Source organism: Lepidochelys olivacea (genome assembly GCF_965140295.1).
Source record: "Lepidochelys olivacea isolate rLepOli2 genome assembly, chromosome: 6".
Lineage (NCBI taxonomy): Eukaryota > Metazoa > Chordata > Testudines > Cheloniidae > Lepidochelys > Lepidochelys olivacea.
Window position 1 is genome coordinate 10,027,727 of NC_140416.1, and position 23,599 is coordinate 10,051,325.

At 57.2% G+C, this 23,599-nt stretch overlaps 2 protein-coding genes across 2 annotated transcripts; both read right to left on the reverse strand.

The window, feature by feature from the left end:
- Positions 1-498: 498 nt before the first annotated feature.
- CORO1B (coronin 1B) lies at positions 499-10,851 on the reverse strand. The gene is made up of 11 exons (XM_084632317.1): positions 10,692-10,851; positions 8,459-8,661; positions 7,809-7,931; positions 7,429-7,558; positions 4,804-4,985; positions 4,191-4,310; positions 3,585-3,689; positions 3,209-3,354; positions 2,936-2,993; positions 2,312-2,590; positions 499-1,481 (listed from the first exon to the last, which is right to left on the reverse strand). Exons 2-11 carry the CDS (start codon positions 8,657-8,659, stop codon positions 1,356-1,358), a joined length of 1,470 nt encoding a protein of 489 aa, XP_084488443.1. The 5' UTR covers positions 8,660-8,661; positions 10,692-10,851; the 3' UTR covers positions 499-1,355.
- A 3,089-nt stretch (positions 10,852-13,940) lies between these two features.
- GPR152 (G protein-coupled receptor 152) lies at positions 13,941-14,957 on the reverse strand (the record flags this gene model as incomplete). The annotated part of the gene is made up of 1 exon (XM_084631364.1): positions 13,941-14,957. The coding sequence occupies one exon, from the start codon at positions 14,955-14,957 to the stop codon at positions 14,001-14,003; it is 957 nt and encodes a 318-aa protein (XP_084487490.1). The 3' UTR covers positions 13,941-14,000.
- Between the last annotated feature and the right edge of the window lie 8,642 nt (positions 14,958-23,599).

Genomic DNA, 23,599 nt, shown 5'->3' on the forward strand with positions numbered 1-23,599 from the left:
GCTTGGCTGCCCCCCCAGGAGCCCCACGCCCCCAGGTGGGCACTGCTGGGATAATCAGCCCCGCAGGAAGGCTCTAGTTCCCCCGCACTCCCCGCTACCACCTGCGCCTGTGGCAGGAGGGGGGCTGCCCCCTGGCAACGCACTGCCTGTTTTCATTCTCCAGTGGAGCAGGCCCTTGCAGCAGGCTAAGCACTTTAGTGCTGTCCACTGGCAGTGAGTTACAGACGCCCAAATGGGCAAAGCAAACCATTTCTTTTTAGCACAGCTATTTGGGTGCTGCCTTCCCAGGGCATCAGGTGCCCACTGCTGGTACAAAGGTCTCCCCTCCTGTCTTGTATATACCCACTGTCTGCCCCTGAGCCAGCTCTCCTGCTTATCTCCCGCTCTGCCCCAGTTTCCCTGCGGGGCCCTGGTTAGCTGCTGCAGCTCTTGGTGCCCAGCCCCCCGGTGCAGTGGCTGGAGCATGGGGCCCACAGTAAGACACGCCCAGCCCAAGGGTTTATTATAAAGACCTTTTATTTGGAATGAAAATATAGATCTGGCCCTGCACAGGGCTCTGCATGTGGTTTTTCTCTTTTCCTTATTTGCATCTAGGCAGAAGCCACTTTGCTGGGTCTGAACGGTCCCTCCTATGACTGCCCCCCCGTGCCTATTAAAGAGGGCACAGTCACATAAAACCAGGGATGTGCCCTACTCCAACCCCACTGCACTGGCATGGTGGTGGCAGCTGCAGACCCAAGTCTGATTTAAAGGGGAAAGCTGAGCACAGCGACCCACCGATCTTGCCCCCTGTGTTCCCATGGGCATGGGAAGAGGGGGGCGGGGCCAGGCTGCACCCAACCTCGGCCAGCAGCAGGGGTGTGGATGGAGGTGGAGCTTAGTGTTTGGCTCCTCTAAAGCCAGGACCTGTGCTGGGAGAGGAGGGGGTTGCGCAGGCAGAGAGGGGCCCCTGAATAGGGCTGGGAAGAAAAGGACAGAGCTGAACCCAGCACCATTCCCCACCAGGGGCAGACAGAGGCAGGAAGCCACCCCTCAGCACATCAGCTTCTTGGGGTGAGTGACCCTGTCCAGAGTGAGAGGAGCTTCCAGGAGAGGGCAACGCTGCCTAAGGCAAGGGGGGAGGGGGGGCACACGAACCACCCACTCCTTTAAGAGGTGGGGTGTTTTGGTCAGCCATATAAAAAAGGGAAAAGTTTCTCCACGGCAGAGCAGGAAGGGGAGAGGTGGGAGTGGGGCTCAGGGCCCCCCTCACCTCGGGAGGGGGGTTACTGGCAGATCCGAGGTGAAGAGTCAAAACCCTGGTTTATGCAATCCCTTGGAAGGTGGTGCCATGCCCCTCCCCCTCGCCAGCCACCCTAGACATCCCCGTTCTCGATGCGGCTCAGCTGTTCCTCCAGCCTGCTGATGCGCTCGCCCTGCTCCTTCACCTGCAGCCGCAGCGCTTGCAGCTCCTGCAGCACCTCCTCCAGCCGCCCGCCACCCTGCAGACAGACGGACCGACCATCAGCCACAGGGCCAGAGCCCAGGCCCCCACCCGCCCGCCACCCTGCAGACCGACCGACCGACCATCAGCCACAGGGCCAGAGCCCAGGCCCCCACCCGCCTGCCACCCTGCAGACAGACGGACCGACCATCAGCCACAGGGCCAGAGCCCAGGCCCCCACCCGCCCGCCACCCTGCAGACCGAACGACCGACCAGAGCCCAGGCCCCCACCCGCCTGCCACCCTGCAGACAGACGGACCGACCATCAGCCACAGGGCCAGAGCCCAGGCCCCCACCCGCCCGCCACCCTGCAGACCGAACGACCGACCAGAGCCCAGGCCCCCACCCGCCTGCCACCCTGCAGACAGACGGACCGACCATCAGCCACAGGGCCAGAGCCCAGGCCCTCACCCGCCCGCCACCCTGCAGACAGACCATCAACCATGGGGTCAAAGCCCAGGCCCCCCACCCCATGGACGGTGGGTGAACCACTGACTTGGGGAGGCTAGCCCCCCAGCCCTACCCACCTGAGGCTCCACCCCTTCCGCACCCACCAGAGCCCAGCCCCCACCGTGGCCGCTGGCCCCTGCCCCAAGCTAGCGCCCCAACCCCCAAAGCACCGGCCAGCCGCCCCGCCGGGCCCGACCCGCCTCTGAAGGCGCAGGCCCAGCATTGCGGCTGGAGCGGCCCCAGCCCCGGGTCGGCGGTGCAGCCGCAGCACCACAGAGCAGGGCCAGGCAGCACAGGCTCCTCCTCCCACCTGTGTCACAGGGTGGGGTTGAGCAGGCTCGAACCCAGGTGAGGAGAGCAGTGGGATGCTGTACATACCCCGGGGGCGGTGCTGATGCTGATGCTGGGTACCGCGGCAGGCGCAGCCGTGGCACTGAGGCGCGTGGCACTGCCGGTGCTGGAGATGGGAGCTGGGCGGCTCTCATGCAGCACGTTCTTCTTGCTGACTTTCAGGTCCCGCTGCTTGCTGGGCACGTAGGCTTCGCGTAGCGAGATTAGCACAGGGCCTGCTGTCTTCCCGGCCACCCATTCCTCAGCCTCCATGGCTGCATCTGGCCCAGCCGTGTCTGGGTACAGGTCGTCCTGGAACAGGTCCGACTGCAAGGGAGACACGCACATGGGGTCAGCCATGCAGCACCAGCCTGTGGAACTCCCAGCCACTGGGGAGGAGGCAGCCCCCCTACTATGGGCAGCCCCATGGCCAGCAAGAGCTGAGGCTGGGGATTCCCAACTCCAAGACGCTGGCTTGGAAAGGAGCTTTGTTGCGGGGGAGTTAGCTCCTTCCTCTGAGGGGCAGCAGCGGCGTTCCAACCGGACATGCTGCAGCCACTGCTCTGCATCAAGCCCTGCTACCAAGGAAGGGCACAGAACAGGGATGCCCCCCACCCAAAGTTTGACCCCCACACACAGAATCTCCCTCCCTCTGCTGTGCCAGGCACTCACCTTCCTTGGCACTGTCATGATGATGGGCTCACACTTGCGCTCATGAAGCTTGTAAAACCTGCACAGTTGGGGAGCATAGGAGTTAGCGGAACATAAGTCACCCCCCATCCCCTCTAGATTACCCCCATCTCCAGGATCACTGCCCCCCCTGAAAAACCTCCCCCCCCACCCAACATCCAGGATCACTGCCCCCCATCCCCCGCCCGCCAGTCACCCCCAATCCCTCTATCAGTGCCAGCCCCACCCCACATGCCCCGTTTCAGGAGCCCGCACCTGGCAATCTCACACTTGCTGACGTCCAGACCCCGCTTCGGCATCCAGCCCATGCCGCGCTGGGGCTCCTTGCTGGTGAAGGTGTTCAGGAAGTGGATGTAGGGTGGCTCCTCTGTGATCTCAAAGTACCGGATGCTTGAGTCCCCCTGTGGGGGAAGAGGGAGGCAGAGAGAAATGGGGGGTGGCATATGGGCATCATCACACCACAGAATCCCCATGGACACTGGCAGTGCCACCTGCCCCCACCCATCCTCGCCCTGTGTGGATCAGCACAAGCTGGTACCAGCCCCTTCTATGTGTGGCCACAGGCTGCTCCTAACAGCATTAGCCTGGGGTCAGCAGGGGAAGGACCTCCCCCTGATGGTTGGACCCCTACCTTGCCGCAGACATAGATGACATTGGTATCGGGGTCATAGAAGGGCAGCAGGGCTCCATTGCTGGAGTCCAGCTCCTGCAGCGCCATGGGCTCTTCCAGGTTCTCCTGCAGTGGGATGGGGAAGGGAGGAGAGGAGTTGGTGATGGAGAGGATAGGCCCCGCACCCAGATCCCGCCCATCCGGAGAACCCTCCGCCCTGCCAAAGCCAGGATATTAGCCCTGAAGCATGTCTGTAGGTCTGGGGTCAAGAAGAATCCACCTCTGGGATCTCACCCTCATGGAGGACAGACTGGGGGAAGCCAGCAGAGGCAGCAGCCACCAGGGAGCCCAGCTGCCCCTCTCCAGCGTTATTCTCCTCCAGTACAGCTGCCAACGATGGATCCCTGGCCCCAAGTGGATGTGGGCGGGCAAGACTGGCTCCTGGCCTTGCTGGTAGTGGGAGATCCTGGGTCAGCAATCCAGGGCCTTGCAGGGAGGCCAGGACATCACTACTCCGCACTGGGGCGGTGCCATGCAGCCCTGTTGGGGGCAAACTGGCATACCTCCCATCCCAGGGGACCCTCCTGGGCACGCCTGCCCCCTGTATCCCCAAAGCCCCCAGCTCACCGGGTCCCAGAGCGCCAGCTGCCGCTCGCTCATGCGGCTGAAGCCTGTGGTGAAGATCTTGCCATCAGCCAGGAAGATGGCACGCATGGGCCGCGCTCCCTCGTGTGCACGCTCCTTCTCCTGGAGGAGTAGGGGAAGGACAGCAGGGTGAGGGACGGACTGACACACTGCCCCCCTCCCAACCACTAGCTTCCCCACCCCCACGCCAAGTGCTGCATGGCAAGAAGGGTCCTGGGGCCGCCACCACCCCCCTGGAACTTCAACTCCACTGGGGTAAAGGAGTCAGGTTCACACACCCCCCACCCACCAGGCGGAAGGGACAAACTTACCCCCACATCAGCACTGATGGGAGCAGCTGGTGCCTTTAAATACCCCCCACTCCCCAGATCAGACTTCTAACACCCTGCCCCCACGCCAGGGCACCTCTGGGCCCCACACTCAGCCAGGGGGCAGAATGGGTCTGCAGAGCACAGGAGGGGAGGGGAACCCATGCAATGCTGCCAGGATAGGGAAGAACCCAGGGGCCATCATTTGGAGCTGGGGGTCTGGGGTCCAGGGTGGGTCTGTCCCACCATCTGCAGCCCATGCTGGGGGGCCCCAGAGGGGTCCGTACCGCCACGACCACCCCTCGGCGGGGATCCACGATGCGCACGCTCTTGTCCTTGCAGGCGGAGCAGAAGAGGCTCCCGTTGTGGCTCCAGCTGACGTTGTAGATGAGGTCGGGGTGCATGCTGTCCAGGTGGTACAGCTCCTCGGCCGTGCCCACGTTCCACACGATCACCACGTTATCACAGCCTGGGGGGACTGGTCCATCACACCCTGACCCCGAGGGACAGCTCCCTCAACCCTCCACTCCCTACCCCCAGCTCCTTGGCCATGCCCACGTTTCACATGATCACCACGTTATCACAGCCTGGGGGGACCAGTCACAGAATCATAGAATATCAGGGTTGGAAGGGACCTCAGGAGGTCATTAGTCCAACCCCCTGCTCAAAGCAGGACTAGCACCAACTAAATCATCCCAGCCAGGGCTTGGTCAAGCCTAATCTTAAAAATCTCAAAGGAAGGAGATTCCAACACCTCCCTAGGTAATGCATTCCCGTGCTTCCCCACTCTCCTAGTGAAAAAGTTTTTCCTAATATGCAATCTAAACTTCCCCCACTGCAACTGGAGACCATTACTCCTTGTTCTGTCATCAGCTACCACTGAGAACAGTCTAGATCCATGCTCTTTGGAACCCCCTTTCAGGTAGTTGAAAGCAGCTATCCAATCCCCCCTCATTCTTCTCTTCTACAGACTAAACAATCCTAGTTCCCTCAGCCTCTCCTCGTAAGTCAGCCCATCACACCCCGACCCCGAGAGACAACTCCCCCAACCCCTCGGCTATGCCCACGTTCCACACGATCACCACATTATCACAGCGGGGGGGTGGTGGTGGTGGTAGAGAAGGGGGTAATCCCCCTTGCCCCTCCCCACTCCAGATAGTATAAGAATGGCCACTGGGTCAGACCAATGGTCCATCTAGCCCAGTATCCTAGCCATGGCCAGATGCTTCAGAGGGACTGAACAGAACAGGGAAATTATTGAGGCGTCCATCCCCTGTCATCCAGTGCCAGCTTCTGGCACTCAGAGGTTTAGGGACACTCTGAGCATGGGGTTGTGTCCCTGACTGTCTTGGCTAATAGCCATTGATGGACCTATACTTTTGGCCTTCACACCATCTCCTGGCAATGAGTTCCACAGGTTTGACTGCGTTGTGTGAAGCACTTCCTTATGTTTGTTTTAAACCTGCTACCTCTTAATTTCACTGGGTGACCACTGGCTCTTGTGTTATGTGAAGGAGTTGGTAACACTTCCCGATTCTCCACACCATTAATGATTTAATAGACCACTATCATATCCCCCCTTAGCTATCTCTTTTCGATCTCTCCTTATATGGAAGCTGGTCCAGATTCCTCATTATTTTTGTTGCCTTTCTCTGTATCTTTCCCATTTCTAATATTTTTTTTTGGAATGGGGAGACCAGAGCTGCACGCAGTATTTGTAGTGTGGACATACCACGGATTTAAATCGAGGCGTTATGATATTTTCTGTCTTATTATCTATCCCTTTCCTAATGGTTCCTGATAATCTGTTTGCTTTTTTTGACTGCTGCTGCACATTGAGTGGATGTTTTCAGAGAACTATCCACAATGACCCCAAGATCTCTCTCGAGTGGTAACAGCTAATTTAGACCCTGTCATTTTGTATGTATAGTTAATATGTTTTCCAATGGGCGTTACTTTGCATTTATCAACATTGAATTTCATCTGCCATTTTGTTGCCCAGTCAGCCAGTTTTGAGAGATCCCTTTGTAACTCTTCCCAGTCTGCCTGAGACTTAACTATCTTGAGTAATGTTGTATTGTCTGCACACTTTGCCACCTCAGTTTCTCTTTTTCTAGGTTTCAGAGCAGCAGCCGTGTTAGTCTGTATTCGCAAAAAGAAAAGGAGGACTTGTGGCACCTTAGAGACGAACCAATTTATTTGAGCATAAGCTTTTGTGAGCTACAGCTCACTTCATCGGATGCATCCGATGCTGTAGCTCACGAAAGCTCATGCTCAAATAAATTGGTTCATCTCTAAGGTGCCACACGTCCTCCTTTGCTTTTTTTCCAGATCACTTATGAACATGCTGAACAGCACTGGACACAGTACAGATGCATGGAGGGCCCTGCTGCTCAGTGTTCTTCACCGTGAAAACTGACCATTTATTCCTACCCTTTACTTCCTCTCTTTTAACCAGTTCCAGATCCATGAGAGGACCTTCCCTCTTATCCCATGACTGCTCAGTTTGCTTAGGAGCCTTTGGTGAGAGACTTCTGACAAAGGCTTTCTGAAAGTTCAAGTCCACTAGACCACCCTTATCCACGATTGTTGACACCCCAGCCCCTAAGAATTCTAGTAGATTGGTGAGGCATCATTTCCATTTACAAAAAACGTGTTGACTCTCCCCAACATATCGTGCTCATCTATGCATCTGATAATCCTGCCCTTTACTAATTTGCTTGGGATTGAAGTTAGGTTTATTGCTTCAGAGCCATTTAAAACCAAAGCAAACAAACAAAAAAGGCTTTACATTAACTATTCACCAGTCATCTGGTACAGAGCCCTCCACATATAGCCCCGTCTGCCCCCCTGCCAGGACCCTGCCCTGCCCCCGCCCCCCCCACAGAATCATGGGGAGGGGGAGGCTGTACCTGCGCTGAGGAGGACATTGCGGGCGGTCGGGTGCCAGGTGACGATGCCCACGCGCTTCGAGTGCCCCTCCAGGGCTACCACAGGCTCTGTCAAGGGCTGTGTTAGTCCATTCTCTGGGATCTGCCAGACCTGTCAGGGCACATAGGTTAGAGGGGGGCCTGTGCCCCCCCCAGAGAGCCCACCCCACTGTGCCCCCTCACCCCATCAGAGAACCTTCTTGGCTGACACAGGGCATCTGCTCCACCTGCCACCATGGGCATGCCCTGACACACATGGGGAGGAGAGAGATTGCTAATTACACCGAATCCAGACAGAGCTGGCTGCCCCTGCCCCAACCCCTTCCCCCACATACGGCCACCCCTGCACCCAGCCCTCTCACCATGACGGTGCAGTCCTCAGAGCCGCTGGCGATGACATGGTCACTGTGCGGGCACCAGTCGATGTCCAGGACAGGGCCCGTGTGCCCACACACCGTGGGGTATGACTTATCAATGCGCCCTGTCTGGGGGGAGAAGGGGCAGAGTCACAGGAGATTCCTCCCCAATCTACAGCCGGAGCCCCTCCATCCTGACCCGCATTCCCCTGCTATTCGAGCTGTTGGCTCCCCCCACAGCTCTGCCAATGCCCCTCCGTCCCAACCCGCAGCTCCCTTCTATCCCAGCCCTGGGCTCCTCCTATATACACTTGCAATCCTGTTGATTTTGGGGGTGTGTGTGTGTGTGTGTGTGTGTGTAGGGGCATATTTTCAGGGATGCACATGTGATGCAGTTGAGAACAAACTCATTACATCTGTGAACTACAAAATTCCAGGACATCACCTTCCCAACTACACTGTCCCCCTTATTGCCAGGTGGAAGCAGCACCGGGGGGGGGGGGGGGGGAAATAGACCCTCACACAGACCCATTCTCTACCCCAAGGCTAACCACAGCTCTCCCCATTCCCATCTCGCCTGAGGCTCAAAGCACATTAGTATCACCAGTGCAATGAGCTGGTAGGACTCAGCTCCTGCCCCCCGCTACCCCAGTCACCTTGAGCACTGGTAGCACCATAAAGGCTCCTCCCCCACTGGCCTCCACGATCACAGCCACGAACTTGGGGTTGACAGTACAGAAGCTGCTGTCCCAGGTGACGCGGGAGACGCGGATGTCATCATAGCACTGGTCGTTCTTGACGGGCTGCCCGAAGACATGGCGGAACTTGCTCTGACGCACAACCTTCCGGAACGACATGGCTGGGGGGGCAAGAGTCAGAGAGGCCAGGCCTGAAATGCAGCGACTTCTTGGGTGGGACACGCTAGCTGATTTAATACGCACAGGACCCCTCATCCAACGCTGAGTGGCAGCTGTCTCTGCGGTGGAGCGCAACTGCTTTATATACAGGATCCCTTGCTCAATGCCAGGATGCAACTGCCTCGGGGTTGGAGCATGGCAGCTGTAACTGCACAGCCATGTTATACAAGAGTTTAGGGCAGGAAGTGAACGAAGTATTCAGTGCCACAGCATGGCGGGATTGGGAAGTGGAGACAAGGTCTCCTAGAAACTGCTGCTGGAGCCTTGTGCGGGCTGTACGGGCTGGCTCCCCCCCGACTCTGATCTGCAGGATGTCAGGGAAACATCAATCCTACCACTTGGGGCACAGCCAGGAGCATGAGGCTCATGGGAAAGGGCAAGACCTCCCCACAAAATAACCCAGAATTCCTCCCTTATCAGCCCGAGCTTCGAGCTTCGCAGGACAAAGGGGCCTGTTGGGTTCGGGCTGAAACCCAGCCTTCCAGGGGCTCTGTTTACAAGGTGAAGCCCTCAACCAGCTCCCCCATTCAATGAGCCAAGCATCATCTTTAGGTTTGCGGGCAAAGGGCTCAGACACGCTGTCCTTAGCACAAACAGACATGGGTCCCTTCACAGCCCCCTGGTTAAATTCCAATCTTGGTGAAGGAGGTGTTTTTGGGGGGGAGAGGGTCATTCCCCCTGGCTAGATCACCCTCTGCTGGGGGCTTCTCAGCAAGATGCTGATGCAGAGGAAGATGGTCCAGGGGTTTCCAGGGTCACAGCCTATGTCCCCCCCACCCCATTTCAGATCACACAAACCAAACACCCCTCTTGGACAGCATTCTCATCTAAATGCCCAGGGTGCCCAATGGGCCATGGGGGTGGGTGTCCCTGCTCAGAGTATTGGGCTCACAGCACTCTAGAGTGGGTGGGTGAGGGCAGGATCATTAGCCCCAATGGATCAGGAAACTGAGGCAAGAGAGGGTCTGGCCTGAAGGCCTCCAGTGCCTAGGGGCAGAACAAAAGGTAGGATACAGGACCTGGGTGAGGAAATCAACAGGGATGGCGGGGTGGTATTTCCCATTGCACAGAGGCTACATGAGCAAGGGGGGGATTTGATAGCAGCCTTCAACTACCTGAAGGAGGGTTTTAAAGAGGATGGAGCTCGGTTGTTCTCAGTGGTGGCAGATGACATAACAAGGAGCAATGATCTCAAGTTGCAGTGGGGGAGGTCTAGGTTGGATATTAGGAAACACTATTTCACTAGGAGGGTGGTGAAGCACTGGAATGGGTTCCCCAGGGAGCTGGTGGAATCTCCATCCTTAGAGGTTTTTAAGGTCAGGCGTGACAAAGCCCTGGCTGGGATGATTTAGTTGGGATTGGTCCTGATTTGAGCAGGGGGTTGGACTAGATGACCTCCTGAGGTCCCTTCCAACCCTGATATTCTTTGATTGGGGGTCAGATGCCATGGGGATGGGCAAATGCAGCTCAGACCCCCCCCACACACGTTCAACAGCCCCCCTAAAAAGAGGGGTCAGCTTGGCCCCAGAACCACCCAGGGGTGAGGCCCCAGGCAGGATCACTCCGGATTCAGCCTGGGGGAAGCCCGGCCCCGCACTTCTCGAGCAGGGGGGGATCACTCCCGATTCCCACCCGGAGCAGAAACCGATGCCCTGGGAATCAGACACGCCCCAGAGCCAGCCGGGCGGGGGCGGGGGCACATCTTAGAGACGGGAGGGCAAAATGCCATGAACTCTGCTCAGGGCAGAGGGCCGAAACTGAAGGTGGGGCGGGGGGGTGGGAAGCACACTGTAACCTGCCCCCCGATTTCACCATTTCCCCGCAGGATTTTCATTTCCCACTTCCCCGTACACCCCGCCGCACGGACACCAACGCCGGCGGCCCGGCCCGGCCCGGAGCGTGAGCGAGGCCCCCCCAGCCCGGGGCTGGGCCCCCCAACCCCGGCGCCCCCCCACCAGGGGGCCGCACTCACCGGCCGTGCTGGCGCTGGCGCTGGCGGTCGGGGCCGCTGCCGGGCGGATGGAGGCGCCGCGCCGGGCCGGCAGGAAGTAGCGGGGGAGGCCGCTCCCTTCACCTGCGTGGGCCGGGCCGGGCCAGGCCTGGGACTGGCTGCGCCGAGATCGGCCCGCCCCGGGCCGCGGGGGGGTCAGCTCCAGAGTGGGGATGGGCCAGCGGGGGGAGGGGGGAAATGGGGATGGGCCAACATGGGGGGATGGGCCAAAGGGGGTTGGGGGGCGGGGAATGGGGATGGGCCAACGGGGGGGATGGGCCAGGACCGGGAGTGATGGGTCACATGGATGGGCCAGTTCAGGGGAGCCAGAGGGAGGTGAGGATGGATCCTGTCATCTCAAAAAGAACAGGAGGACTTGTGGCACCTTAGAGACTAACCAATTTATTTGAGCATGAGCTTTCGTGAGCTACAGCTCACTTCACCGGATGCACGCCTGTCATCTCAGACACCCATGCGGGGCTGGGCCTGACTGCTGTGACCCCCCTCCCGGGGACTGAGGAGATGGAGCACCCCCTTCTGGGCTCCCCCGGTCAAACCAGCGGGAGAGAGAGGCTAGCGGGTGGCGGGGTCTGGCTGGCTCCCGGGACCAGGGAATGGGACATGGGGCCTTTCCCTCTGGCAGCGGAGGCCCTGATCTGGCCCGAGGGCGGGAGACTGGCTGGCTCAGCGGGGCAAGGAATGGGACACGGGGCTTTTCCCCTCCAGGGGACACCAGCTCCCATCCAGATATATGGCTCTCCATGCCCCTTTGCAGGGGTCCCCAAAGAAGCACAGAACGCCCTCTCCAGGAACACATTTAATAAAACTAGAGGACAAGCGACATCACACAAACACACATGTGTGGGGCTGGGGAGGGCGCTGAGTGTGCAGGACGTACGGCCACAGGTCTGTCTCAGCACCCATCGCGGAGCCTGGGCCAACAGAGGGCAGACCCGCAGTTGGCTGTCAGACATGCTCCCCGGGCCAGGATGTTCCTCTCATGGGGTGACAGCAGCTTTAACACTTCCCTGTCCCTAGCTGGACTGGCGCAGCGGCCTTAGAGCAGAGCAAAAGCTTGCTAGCATATGGGGTGCAGCAGGTAGCCAAGCAGCATCTGTACAGGCCACCCCAAGCCACATGGCCACCAAATCCACTGGTGCTGGACATGGCAGCACAGCAAATACAATGGGTGATCACACTCTCCTTGCAGCCCAGAAGGCACACACAGATGAGGTCCCCACCCTAACCTGGCACCGCTGAGTAAAAGGAGCCCTGAGAGGGGCCCGTAAAGAATCAGCAACTGCGACTGTAGGAGGTGACCAGTGGCCTGTGGGGGCAGAATGCGGCCCCAAGGAGGGGAGTGGAATCAGACTGAGGGGAGCTATTGTCACTCAGGCTCGTTCTGCCTGGTGCTCTGCTCTTGCTGGGGTGCCTGGGCCTTCGTTACAGCTTGCTGGGCCTGCTCCATCTGTAGCTAACAGAACAGGGGCAAGTTCCTGAGCGGTAGCTGCGTTAGTCTGAATCAGCAGAAACAAGGAGGAGTCCTTGTGGCACCTTAGAGACAAACTGATTGGGGCATAAGCTTTTGTGGGCTAAAACCCACGTCATCAGATGCAGGGAGTGAAAAATACAATAAGCAGAATATATATTATAGCACATGAAAAGATGGGAGTTGCCTTACCAAGTGGGGGAGGGGGGTCAGTGCTAACGAGCCAATTCAATTAAGGTGGAAGTGGCCTATTCTCAACAGTTGACAAGAAGGGGTGAATACCAAGGGAGGGAAAATTACTTTTTGTAGTGACCCATCCACTCCCAGAGCAGGGGGATTAGTTCAAGCAGTAGAGGCTTATGTTTTTAGCTCCCTAGGTCACGGGTTCAATCACTTCTGCCAGTGGCCTGCGTGGGAAAGGGGAGTTCTTGTCCTGCTTCCTCATTCTTCACTCCAGGAATGAATTTGCAGCTCCTCTCTCTTCCTACTGGGGTCACTGGGCAGATACACACTAACTGGGGTCTGGATCCCAAGGCCCCGGATGGATCCCCCTTTTGCTATGCACTTAGCTCCCTGGAAATGTGGGCGTGCCCCTGGCTGGGGGTAGGAGAAAATCACTTCCCCCTCCAACACCTTGTGATGCAGCTTTCAGCCCCCTACCTCTGTGTCAGTGTGGCTGAGATTACTCAGCAGGGGGAACCCTTCTCCCCTTGATCCCCCATGTCCCTACCTGCGGTCACTCACCTGAGAGCCCCTAGGCTGACATGAGCTCAGCGCATCTCCAGGGCACCTCTTCTACCCCACTCCCTCCTGATGAGGGCAAAAGGTGGCTCTGAGTCCCTAGCAGGAGGTGCTGGTGGGCAGCCAGGCCCACACACTGGACACCCTGCTGGAGGCAACTGAGGAGGAGCTGTGTGTGTGTGGCCCCCCACAGCTCAGAAGGTCAGAATTAAAGAACCACAGGCCCAAGGGGTCAGAATTAAAGCCGTGGGGTGTGGCCCTCTATGGGGTGTCCTGCCCCCATGAAGCGGTAGGGGGGAGCAGTACCTGCCCCCTGGTGGGTGTGGGAAGGTGGGGATCCCCAAGGCAGCCCCATGGCCTTAATTCTGACCATTCAGGTGTGTGGTTCTAATTCCATCCCCCGCATACACCTGGACTGCAGCTTCTGTGTCATAGTCATGTGTGCGAAGAGGAGACTGGGCCTGCTTTCTGCAGGTCAGAATGGTCAGGCTGCAGGGGCCCTAGGGGACAGAGTTAGGGGGGCACCTGTACCCTCAGTGCTGGGTAGCTAGCTGTAGTGTGCAGAACAGCCACTGTATTAAAACACAGTGATCTGGGAGGCACACCTAAAGGCAAGATTGCCAGGCACAAATAGTCCCAAAGGGGCAGAGTCCCCTTCCTCGCAGTGTTTCCTGGCATCTATGGGTTGGCAGCTGCAGCCACGTCAGTGTTTACATTGCCTTGCCTAGGGCCTGGTGTTCCCAGGTCATTGACCTGCACGTGGAGCTGGGCCTGGTTTGCATCTGCTGAGGATCTGTCCCCGCTGGAGCTTGTCTAGGTTGGGAAAATATGGGGGCAAACTGGGCCTTAGCACTGGTGTGACTTCCCCTGGTGGCTACCTGGAGCTGGTTGTCCCTGACCAAGCCCCACCTTGTATCCATTTACATAGTAAACCTACAATTGTGCACAGACCCCCCTCCTTGTGGCCGGGCCCTGTCAGGGGAGCCAGTGACCACTCAACTGGTGACTGGAGCTGTGCCAGAGCAGGGGCTGGGCCATGGAGCTTAGCCTTGCTGGCAGGGCTAGGCTGAGAAGGACTTGCTGGGTGTGTCCCCAGGACTCTTCCCTTGCTCCTTGGTGAGGGCCGTGGCAAGGGAGGAGGTTGTGTAGCGGCTGCAGCCCATGCAGACGTTGGAGCCGAAGAAGATGTAGATGAGAGGATTGATGCTGCTGTTGAGGTTGATCAGGTAGCCGAAGTAGACCATGAAGGGGAAGATGCGACTGTTGAACTCCTCGTGCTCCCAGGAGGCCAGGAAGAGCAGCTGGATGATCTGGAAAGGGAGGTTGAGCAGCACATAGGCCGTCAGGGTGGCGGCCACGATGCGGTAGAACTGGCTGGGGGGCCGAGTGTGGCGCCGGAAGGTGCGGGCCAAGGTGGCAGCATGGGTGATCACCATGATGGTGAAGGGGAAGAGTCCCTCTAGCAGCACCTCCAGGAGGCGCAGGGGCCATTCGTATTTGCCTCGGATGTTGCTGCAGGCGAGCACGCCGTCTGGCCACAGGACGACGTCGGCGAAGATAAAGCCCTTGATGCTGAGCAGGGCGGCCACCAGCCAGGCACCAAGGCAGATGTAGCTGGAGAGACGCAGGGGGCGGTGGCAGTGGTACCAGAGGGGCAGCAGCACCAGCAGGCAGCGGTCCACGCTGAGGGCGGCCAGCAGGAAGAGGCTGCAGTGGTAGCTCAAGTCATAGAGGAAGTGGCGCAGGCGGCACATGGGGGCGCCCAGCACCCAGCTGTCGCCCTGCAGGGTCTCCATGATCTGCGTGACCGTGACGGAGAGGAAGAGGAAGTCAGAGGTGGCAAGGCTTAGGATGAAGACGGACAGGCCCCGGCGCTGCAGCCGCCACCCTGTCAGCCAGATGATGAAGGTGTTGGCTGGCAGCCCGATGCCCAGCGTGCCGATCAGGAAGGCTGCCTGCCATGATGCCGGTATAAAGGGTTCCGTCCCATTGGCGTGCGAGGTGTTAAATGGCTCCATCCACCCCTCCAAGCAGTCTCAGCATGGGCAGCACCAGGCGGGCCAGCCTGCCAATGGAAGGGACATGGAAGGAATCAGGGCAGGGCCTCTCACCCAGCCATTGCCCCTAGGACATGGGCACTGCCAGCTTCCTCTCCTGCAGGGGAAGCATGGTCCAGTGGCTAGAGCACCAGGTGGAGACCTAGTTCTGCCACTGGCCTGGGTGACCTTAAGCAAATAACTTCCCCCTGGTGCCTCAGTTTCCCTTCATCACTCTGAGTCTATATACCTTGACAGCTCTTTGCAGGAGGGCCTGTCTCTCACAGGCTCTCCAAGTGCTAGGAACAGTAATCACACCCTTGTCTCCAGGGGGAATTTTCCCCAACTCACTGTCAGGGAGAGGCTGGCACATGTTCTGAGAAGGGAGTGTTGAGGGTGGGGGAGGTCAGGACTCCTGGGTCCTATTCCTGGCTGCTTCATTAAAGCCAGCTGCTCCTGTCATGGATCCTGTATAGCTTTGGCACCACAGGGGTTTCTGTCCAACAGTACCACCCTTGTTGCTCTGATGCCTGTGGGATTAGCCGGTTTGCCAGTCCCTTTGGGGTCCCTACAGAGTAGCAGTCGGGATTAGGAATGCTTGTCAATAGCATCGTGCTAGCACTCCAGCTGAGATCTGCACCCCACTGAACCAGGCACTGTGCAGATGGCCAGTCCCTGCCCTTAAAAACCTCTCAATCTAAACAATGCAGACAGACACAGTTGGAGAGGGGAAACTGAGGCACAGAGAGGTGGGAAATGACTTACCCGAGATCACCCACTGATTTGGTGGCAGAGATGGGAATGGAGCCCTGCCCTCTTGAGTCCTGATCCACTGGGCTGCTTTGCCAACCCACAGCCCTCTCTTTGTGGTACTCAAATAGCCATGTTGGCCCAAATTGCTCCCTGGCCAGCAGAGGTTGTCCTAGCCTAGGGACGTTGCAGCCTGTCTTATTTTGGCTGGGGGCTGATGTGAAAAGGTTCCAACTGGAGCATAGCTGCCTGGCTGTACAGCCACACAGATAGCTGTAAATGCATTACCCACGGGATATGTCCCCCCGGGGATCCCAGGGAGATGCTCACTCAAAGCAGCCATGCTCCCATAGGATGATGGCACTGTGAATGGGTCCTGTCGAACTCCCTGCCACTGCACATATGGAACCCTGGGCCTCACTGTGTGCAGAGCCTAGTTTGGAGACTCAGTTTCTCCTCAGTGCCTCCTTCCATGTTTAGACAGACTCATGTCTGCCGGCCTGGCAGCTGATCGAGGTATTTCTCCCCAAGGCAGTGACTGATCTTTCTAATCTGAACCCCTCGGAGGCCCTGTATCCCAGCAGTGGGGGGAGACCCCTCTGGATCTCTCTAGCTCTCGGTGGCAGCGAGATTGTACATGCTGGATTCTGGTTATGGGGTGTAGAAATCATTTGTCCTTCTTTCTCTCCATGGTATGGTAAAAGAGCTGATTTAGAGAGTGTTACTACAGGCTGCAGAGCTGAAATCACTGATACCTAGGTTTAAGTATTAGACCAGGGATGGCCAACCTCCATCGGGGTAGGCCAGGTACAGTTCTGCTGTCCTAGGTTCACACAACAAGGATAACAACCCTTTATTACTCCTGCCCCAATAACAAGGAGACTGCGGATCCAACACTAGCCACAAATGATCATTTGCACAAGCAATCCCATCATGCTGAGCACCAAGGCAGGGTGGGTGTGCCCATGCAAACGAGATCTGCTTCTGAACTCTTTTTCCACAGTTCACCACTAGATGTCAGGGGAGAGCTCATTCAGACTCTGCTTACATCTGCTTTGCTTGAGCCTGTAAATAACTCCCTTATTTCTTTCCTAGTTGATAAACCTTTAGATAGTTTACTATAGGGCGTTGTCTTTGGTGTAAGACCTACGGTACCAATTGATCTGGGGTAAGTGACCAGTCTCTTGGGACTGGGAGCAACCTGTGATTTTTGGTGTTAGTGACCATTTATCACTAAGCCCAGTTTGTCCGAGTGGCAAGATAGAGTGGAGAGTCTGAGGGACTGTCTGTGACTCCGAGGTAAGACTGGTATAGTGATCCAGGAGACTACATCTGGAACTTGGCTGGTGAAATCTAATGATAGACACTCCACCAGTTTGGGGTGTCTGCTCTGTGTTTGACAGCCTGCCCTGAGGTTGGCACTCACAGTCTCATAAGCCATTCCAGACAGCGTGATGGGGAAGCTGGGCTTGTGGCTGAGACACTGGGACCCAGGAGATCTGGCTTCAATGCCTGCCTCTCTCACAGGCAACCATAGGGAATGATGAGCCGTCCTTTGTCTAGTTAAGCCATGAGCTCTTTGGGGCAGGGAGTGTCTCTCACCCTGTGCAGCCCCTGGCACAGCGGGGCCCTGATCTGAGACCTGCCCTAGGTGTGCCAGGCTGTGGAGCCTCAGGGCTGCTCTAATTACCTCAAAGCTGGACAGTACAGAATGGTTCTGACCCCTCCCTCCCTCCCACTGGGGGCAGCATAGACCAGCATAGACCAGGGATTGGCCCAGTGAGGGGGTGCCCAGGGTATGGAGAACAGAGAGACCTCGCCACTAACAGTGAGCAAACAGTGGTGTTAGGAGTGGGGGGAGGGTGTGGTCAGGACTCCTGGGTCCTCTCCCCAGCTCTGCTGCTTATGTGCGGGATGAGCACTGTGCATCAGTTTCCCCCTCTGGACAGCAGGGGCTGCCCTGCCCCTGTGCTGAGTGAGGTCTCCTGTGCCCGCAGTGGGAGGCCTGCAGCAGCAGGAGGCACAAGCTTCTGGATGGGGAGGGTGCCAAAGGGTGGCTTGCAGGGGTTCCCCATCTCGGGGCGGGGCCACCTTCCTGAGCCAGAGCAGGAGGGGTCGGGATGGGGATTCCTCTCCCACATCTCGCTGTCCCTTTCCCTCGGTCTGCGGCTGGGTCCGCTCTCCCCGCACCCACTCTCAGCCCATCCTGCTTCTCCCAGAGAGAGGGTGGGGCAGATCTGATTGGCATTGCAGCTGCTGCTGAGGGCACCAGCCCCGGCTACCCAGCGCCCGCTCATTCCTCACTGCATCTGGGTGGAGGGCCCATCTGTGCCAGGCCTGGGGACCGCTTCTTGCCATCTGCTCCCCCACCCCCAGCTCACAGAACATGCCCCGGAGGCCTCACCCTATGCCCTATCAGAGCCGCCCCATGGAAGTTACTGGGGTTAATGACCCCTTAGCACCTCCCCGATACCCCTGCAGGGGGGCAATCAGGAACCCAGACCCTACTGCTCCCCTCCTCTGGGAAAGGGGGCCAGCTCAGCAGACGGTTTGCCCAGGAGGGTGGCTGCTATCCATCCCTGCACCCACACCAGTCATTGTCCCCCTGTGCTGCCTGCCTGCCCTGTTCCAGGGTCACTCCATGGGGAATCAGGCCCCATAACTGCCCCTGGGGAAACGGACAGGACTGGAGGGGGTAGGGATGGAGTGGCAGGGAGAAAGAGAGACTCTGCCTAGAGCCAGGGAGGGAAGGGATGGCTCCCTCTGACCACCACGGCACACAGCCACAGCCTGGTGGGCATGGACATTGCCATGACACGCAGCTCATGGCACTGGGGCTTGGGCTCTGCCCCCAGTGCCCCTCTGCCCAGACTGGCACCAAAGGGCTGAGACCCAGAAGAACTTGTCTCCTGGGCCAGGGCTCTCCCCAAGTCCTGACTCTGAGGCTGGGAGAAGATATTTTCCCCCCTGATGCTGGCACGGAGCCAAGTGCCCACCGATGCCAAGATGCACCGTCCGGCCTAGAGATGGAGACCATGGGCAGGGCCACCTGGGCATCAGTCACACAGTCTCTGGTCATGGCCAGCCTGTCAGAGCAGGACCAGGCTGCAGAGCCAGCCAGGCAGGGTCTGGTGCCAGCTAATTAGTGCCATTCATGAAGCGTTAGTCTCAATGCCCCCCTGCAAGCTGCCACCAAAGGCTGGGAGGTCACCCACGGGAAGGGGGGATAAAGTAGGACCTACCTGAAGTGTCTGCAGTGAGATTCAGGCAGGGGTTAGGATGAAGCGAGCCCCCGCCTGGTGTCCAATCGCTGCCCCGTCTCTGGAGACGGATGAGAGCCAGTAGGAGCAGGAAGCTGATTTATACTGGTGGCAAGGGAGGAAGCAGCAGGGGAGGGGTGGGGGTATGATGCAAGCCAGTGGGGTGGGGAGGCAGATATCATTCAACCGGGGGCAGTCCAGCTAGCGCTTGCTGCAGCCCGACTCCAGGCCCCAGCCCCAAGCCACAGACCCCTTGGGACCAATTGGATTGGGAAGAGATGACATCCGGCCTTAGAGCCTGTCCTCACCTGCTCAGCTAGCTTCATCCATGGCTGCAGACTCCGTCAAGTGAAAGCCCAAGGATGGCCCCTGTGGACAGGACAGGGCACCTGCCAGCCCGGGGTGGGGAATTCACGGGGTTAGGAGTGCGTGTCAGCAGGGACAGGCTGTTGGGACCAAGTGCCTTGGCTGGGAGAGTTGGGGAATAACATGAGTTAAGAGGCAGCGTGGCCTAGTGGATAGAGCACTGGACTGGGAGCCAGGAGACCTGCTCTTCCCAAGGCCTACTGGGTAAATATGATCAAGTCACTTCCCTGCCCTGCACCTCAGTTTCCTCTCCCGCCCTGTTTCTGGCTGGTCTGTTTAGACTATAAGCTCTTTGGGGCAGTGGTTGTGTCTCACAGGATGGCTGGACCCAGCACGGGGGTGGGGACTGATCTCAGATGGATCCTGGAAGTGCTGCCGGTCTGCTGCCCCCTCCTCTCCTCTCCTTTGGGGGTCCTGAGGGATGTGAGTTAAGATTTGCTGCCCAGCTCTGTCTGTGTCACGTAGCAGGCATGTGGTTAGACAAAACTGCGGACCAGCGAGAGTGGGAAACCGCAGCTGCAAATGCTGTCCGGCTACAAAGCCTAGGGCAAAATCAGGGCGGAAGGTTTTCATCAGCTGCCAGGGGTCGACTCCAGATGATCAGTGTGGGGTTAAACAAAGGATCTGGCCCTGGCCCGGGGAGCACAGTGATCTGAACTGTGGGCCAAGAGCAAAGGGAGAAAAGGAGGAGAAAAAACATGTTGCTCAGCAACCAGTGATGGAGAGAGGCCGGCCGAGTTGGGGTTTTTGGGGGAGGAAAATGTGGGTTTGGGTTAAAGGAAGAGGGAGCATTTCTGAGAATCAGATCCCAGTGGGGAACAGGTGGGTTTGTGAATTGAGCAATCAAAGGGCAGCTCAGCCCACAGGACCCTCGATTAGTGCCTGTTAGACACCGCAGCTGCAGGCGGGGGGACAGCAGTGCAATGAGACCAGGTTTGTCCTAGAGTTTGCTCCACCCCCCAGTATTTGGGGCCTTGCAGGGTTATTTCCAACTGCATTTCCGTGGTGCAGTCCTGTTTATCTACTGAATACTCCCACACAGTCCTGTGCCCCTGCACCAACAGGAACAATCAGCCGCTGATCGTTTCCTTGCTCAGAAATCCTGAAGCCTGCCTCTCCAGCTGGTCCTGTGCCCCAAGGAGCTCAGCCCGTCATGGCTACGCTCACAACTCCTTGCAGGGCCATGAATGTAGGGCTGGGGCAGGAGGTTGGGGTGTGGGAGGGAGTGCAGTGTGTAGGAAGGGGCTCAGGGCAAGGGGTTGGGGCAGAGGAGGGGTGTGGAGTGTATGAGGGGGCTCAGGAAAAGGTGTTGGGGTACAGGAGGGGCTGCACAGTGTGGGAGGGGGCTCAGGGCAGTGGTGCAGGGAGGGGTGCAGAGTGTGGGAGGGGGCTCAGGGCAGGGGCTTGGGGTGCAGGAGGGATGAGGGGTGTGGTAGGGGGCTCAGGGCAGGGGGTTGGGGTGCAGGAGTGGTGTGGGGTGCGGCAGGGGGTTGGGATGCAGGCAGGGGGCTCAGGACAGGGGGTTGGGGTGCAGGAGGGGTTCAGGCTCTGGCCAGGTGCCACTTACCTGGAGCGGCTCCAGGGTGGCAGTGGCGTGCACCAGGGCCAGGGCAGGCTCCCTGCCTGCCTGCCCTGTCCCCGGGCCTGTGCCACTCTGGGAAGTGGACAGCGCCATGTCCCTGTAGCCCCTGGGGGAAGGAGGACAGCAGGCTCTGCGTGCTGCTCTCTCCTGTGGGTACCTCCCCCGAAGCTCCCAATGGCCGCGGTTCCCCATTCCTGGCCAATGGGAGCTGCGGGGGTAGGTACCCACAGGCCAGGGCAGCGTTTGGAGTCTGCTGCCCCCCTTCCCCCAGGGGCCTCATGGACGTGGTGCTGGCCACTTCTGGGAGCAGCGCGGGGCCTGCGGCACCACAGGAGTGGCAATCCCGTGGACCAGATCCAAAGGCCTGAGCGGCTAGATCCAGCCCGCAGGCCGTAGTTTGCTCACTCCTGCCCTAGCCCCTGCGTTTGCTGTCAATCCCAGCCAGGGAAACCCTTTCAACCACACAGCTTAACTCAGTTCAGGCTCTTTCTGGTGGCTGATTGCCTTGGGTGGTGGCTTCTATTGTCTCCAGTTATCATGACATAAAAGGGTAAGTGACAATCAGGGTCAAGACACCCCAGCGGGGATCTAAACCTCAAAGAATAAGCAATTGAATCAACTGGTTGCCTACAATATCACTGTACTTATAAAAGTGTAGTGAGTAAGGACTTTTAGGAAAGCCGGGGACACCCTGGTGTTTAATATAACTGTGAGATGTCTGTGTGACACTCTATGGAATGTGGGTAACCATTTATAATATTATCAATGCCAGTATCACAAAATTGCAATGAATCTTATACCGGATAGGCGATGTAAGTGATCAGAGGAAAAGGTACAATTTGTTAAATATGATAAGCTTGTTTGTATGTATGTATCATCTTTGTATCGTGCGGGCAAATATGTGTGCTATATTGATATCTCAAACTTGTGGTGTATATCTGGGTGACACTCCCAGACAGATTTGCATCAGGACTATCCAACCTGCTTGATGGCCCATCAAGCCTATGAGTCAGCAGGACATGTAGGGACATGCCTGTGGACAGGGAACTGCAAATACTTTTCCATGCCTATATGCTGTGAGCTTGTGTTTGGGACAAAGGATGTACAAGCCACATAACAAAGGATATAAAAAGGCAGCTGCATCACATCCATTTTGTTTTCAATCCTGCGTCTCACCTCTGGAGCCACTTCTCTACAAACTGAAGTTTTGGACAAAGGACTGATAGACCCATCCAAGCTTTGGATGTGTTCCAGAGGGACTTTACAAGTCAGCAAACTCACCAATGCTGCTAAGAACCTGATACATGGACTCTGAAGTCATATGTATGTATCTGATTTCTTTGACCATTTAACAACTCTCTTCTCGTTCTTTTCTTTTATAATAAAACCTTTAGTTTTAGACACTAAAGGATTGGCTGGCAGCATGGTATTTTGGGTAAGATCCAAACTAGTATTGATCTGGTAATGCAGCTTGCCCTTTCGGGATCAGAAGAACATTTTGTATAATGAATAAAGTTTTAAGTAACTTCTCGCTTTACCAGATCTATGTGCTGGTTGGGAGCCAAAGAACTGGAATGCAATAAAGGGGGCTGTGTGATTTCTTTTTTTCAGCTTCTTGATAACCAGTGTGGGGGATCAGGAGCAGTTTGTGACTGGTTGGTGAATCTAACATCACTGTTAACCATCAGTTTTGGCTGTCTGCCCTGACCCTGGCATTTTCAGTTTGGGCTACCCTGGGCACCTTGGGTCACAGTCTGTAATATCCCTGCATGCTGAATCATGGATACTCACGGACATTAAGCTTTAAAGTCTGTGACCAAACAAAGGGAGAAACAGATTTCCCCCCAGGCAGGCAGGGAAGGCAGCTGTCTCCCTGTCCTTAATAGACACAGGGCACTCTGGACCCTAAACAATGGAAGCCCCAATTACATATGAGACAGCAGGGGGATGGGAAATCCAAAGGAAGACACACACAGCAGGGGAGAAAATCCTCCAAAGAATACTTGTAAAATGTCTACTGGACTAGAAAAAGAAGGGGAGAGACCTCCTAGTTATCCATCACTTTGGAGACGTAGGGTAAAGCGCCTTTAGAGCCTGTGAAAGTTGGAGCTGCTAGCTTGTGGGGCTAGAGATGCTGGCAACCTGGTGTGAGTAAGAAAACTCCTTAGACAAAGATTGTGACTGGCTAAAACAAAGGTTTGGACCCTAGGAAGCGGGTTTGGTTTAGTTTTTTTGTACCCATGCCCTGTCTTTTCCTCTTGTGTAGTATCACTTAAAGCAGGGCTCCCAAACTTTTTCCCCTGATGCCCACCGGTACAACTGCAATAGGCATGGTGACATGTGTGGGGGGCATGTGGGGTCACGTTTCCCCTCCTTGGTTTGCTGCTTGGCTTGTACTGAGCAGGCTCATGCAGACTGAGCATGCTCAGTGACACTGCTGAAACTGGCTGCTCTCATGCTTCCCCCCCCCACACCATTATCAGGCATGGGCCCTCTCTCCCTGCAGCTCACTTATTAGCACTTCTCAAGTGAAATTATGAGTGTTAATTATTACTTTCACACTGTAATTCAGGGATCAGCAACCTTTGGCACGCAGCCCATCAGGGAAATCCGCTGGTGGGCTGGGACGATTTGTTTACCTGCTGCGTCTGCAGGTTTGGCTGATC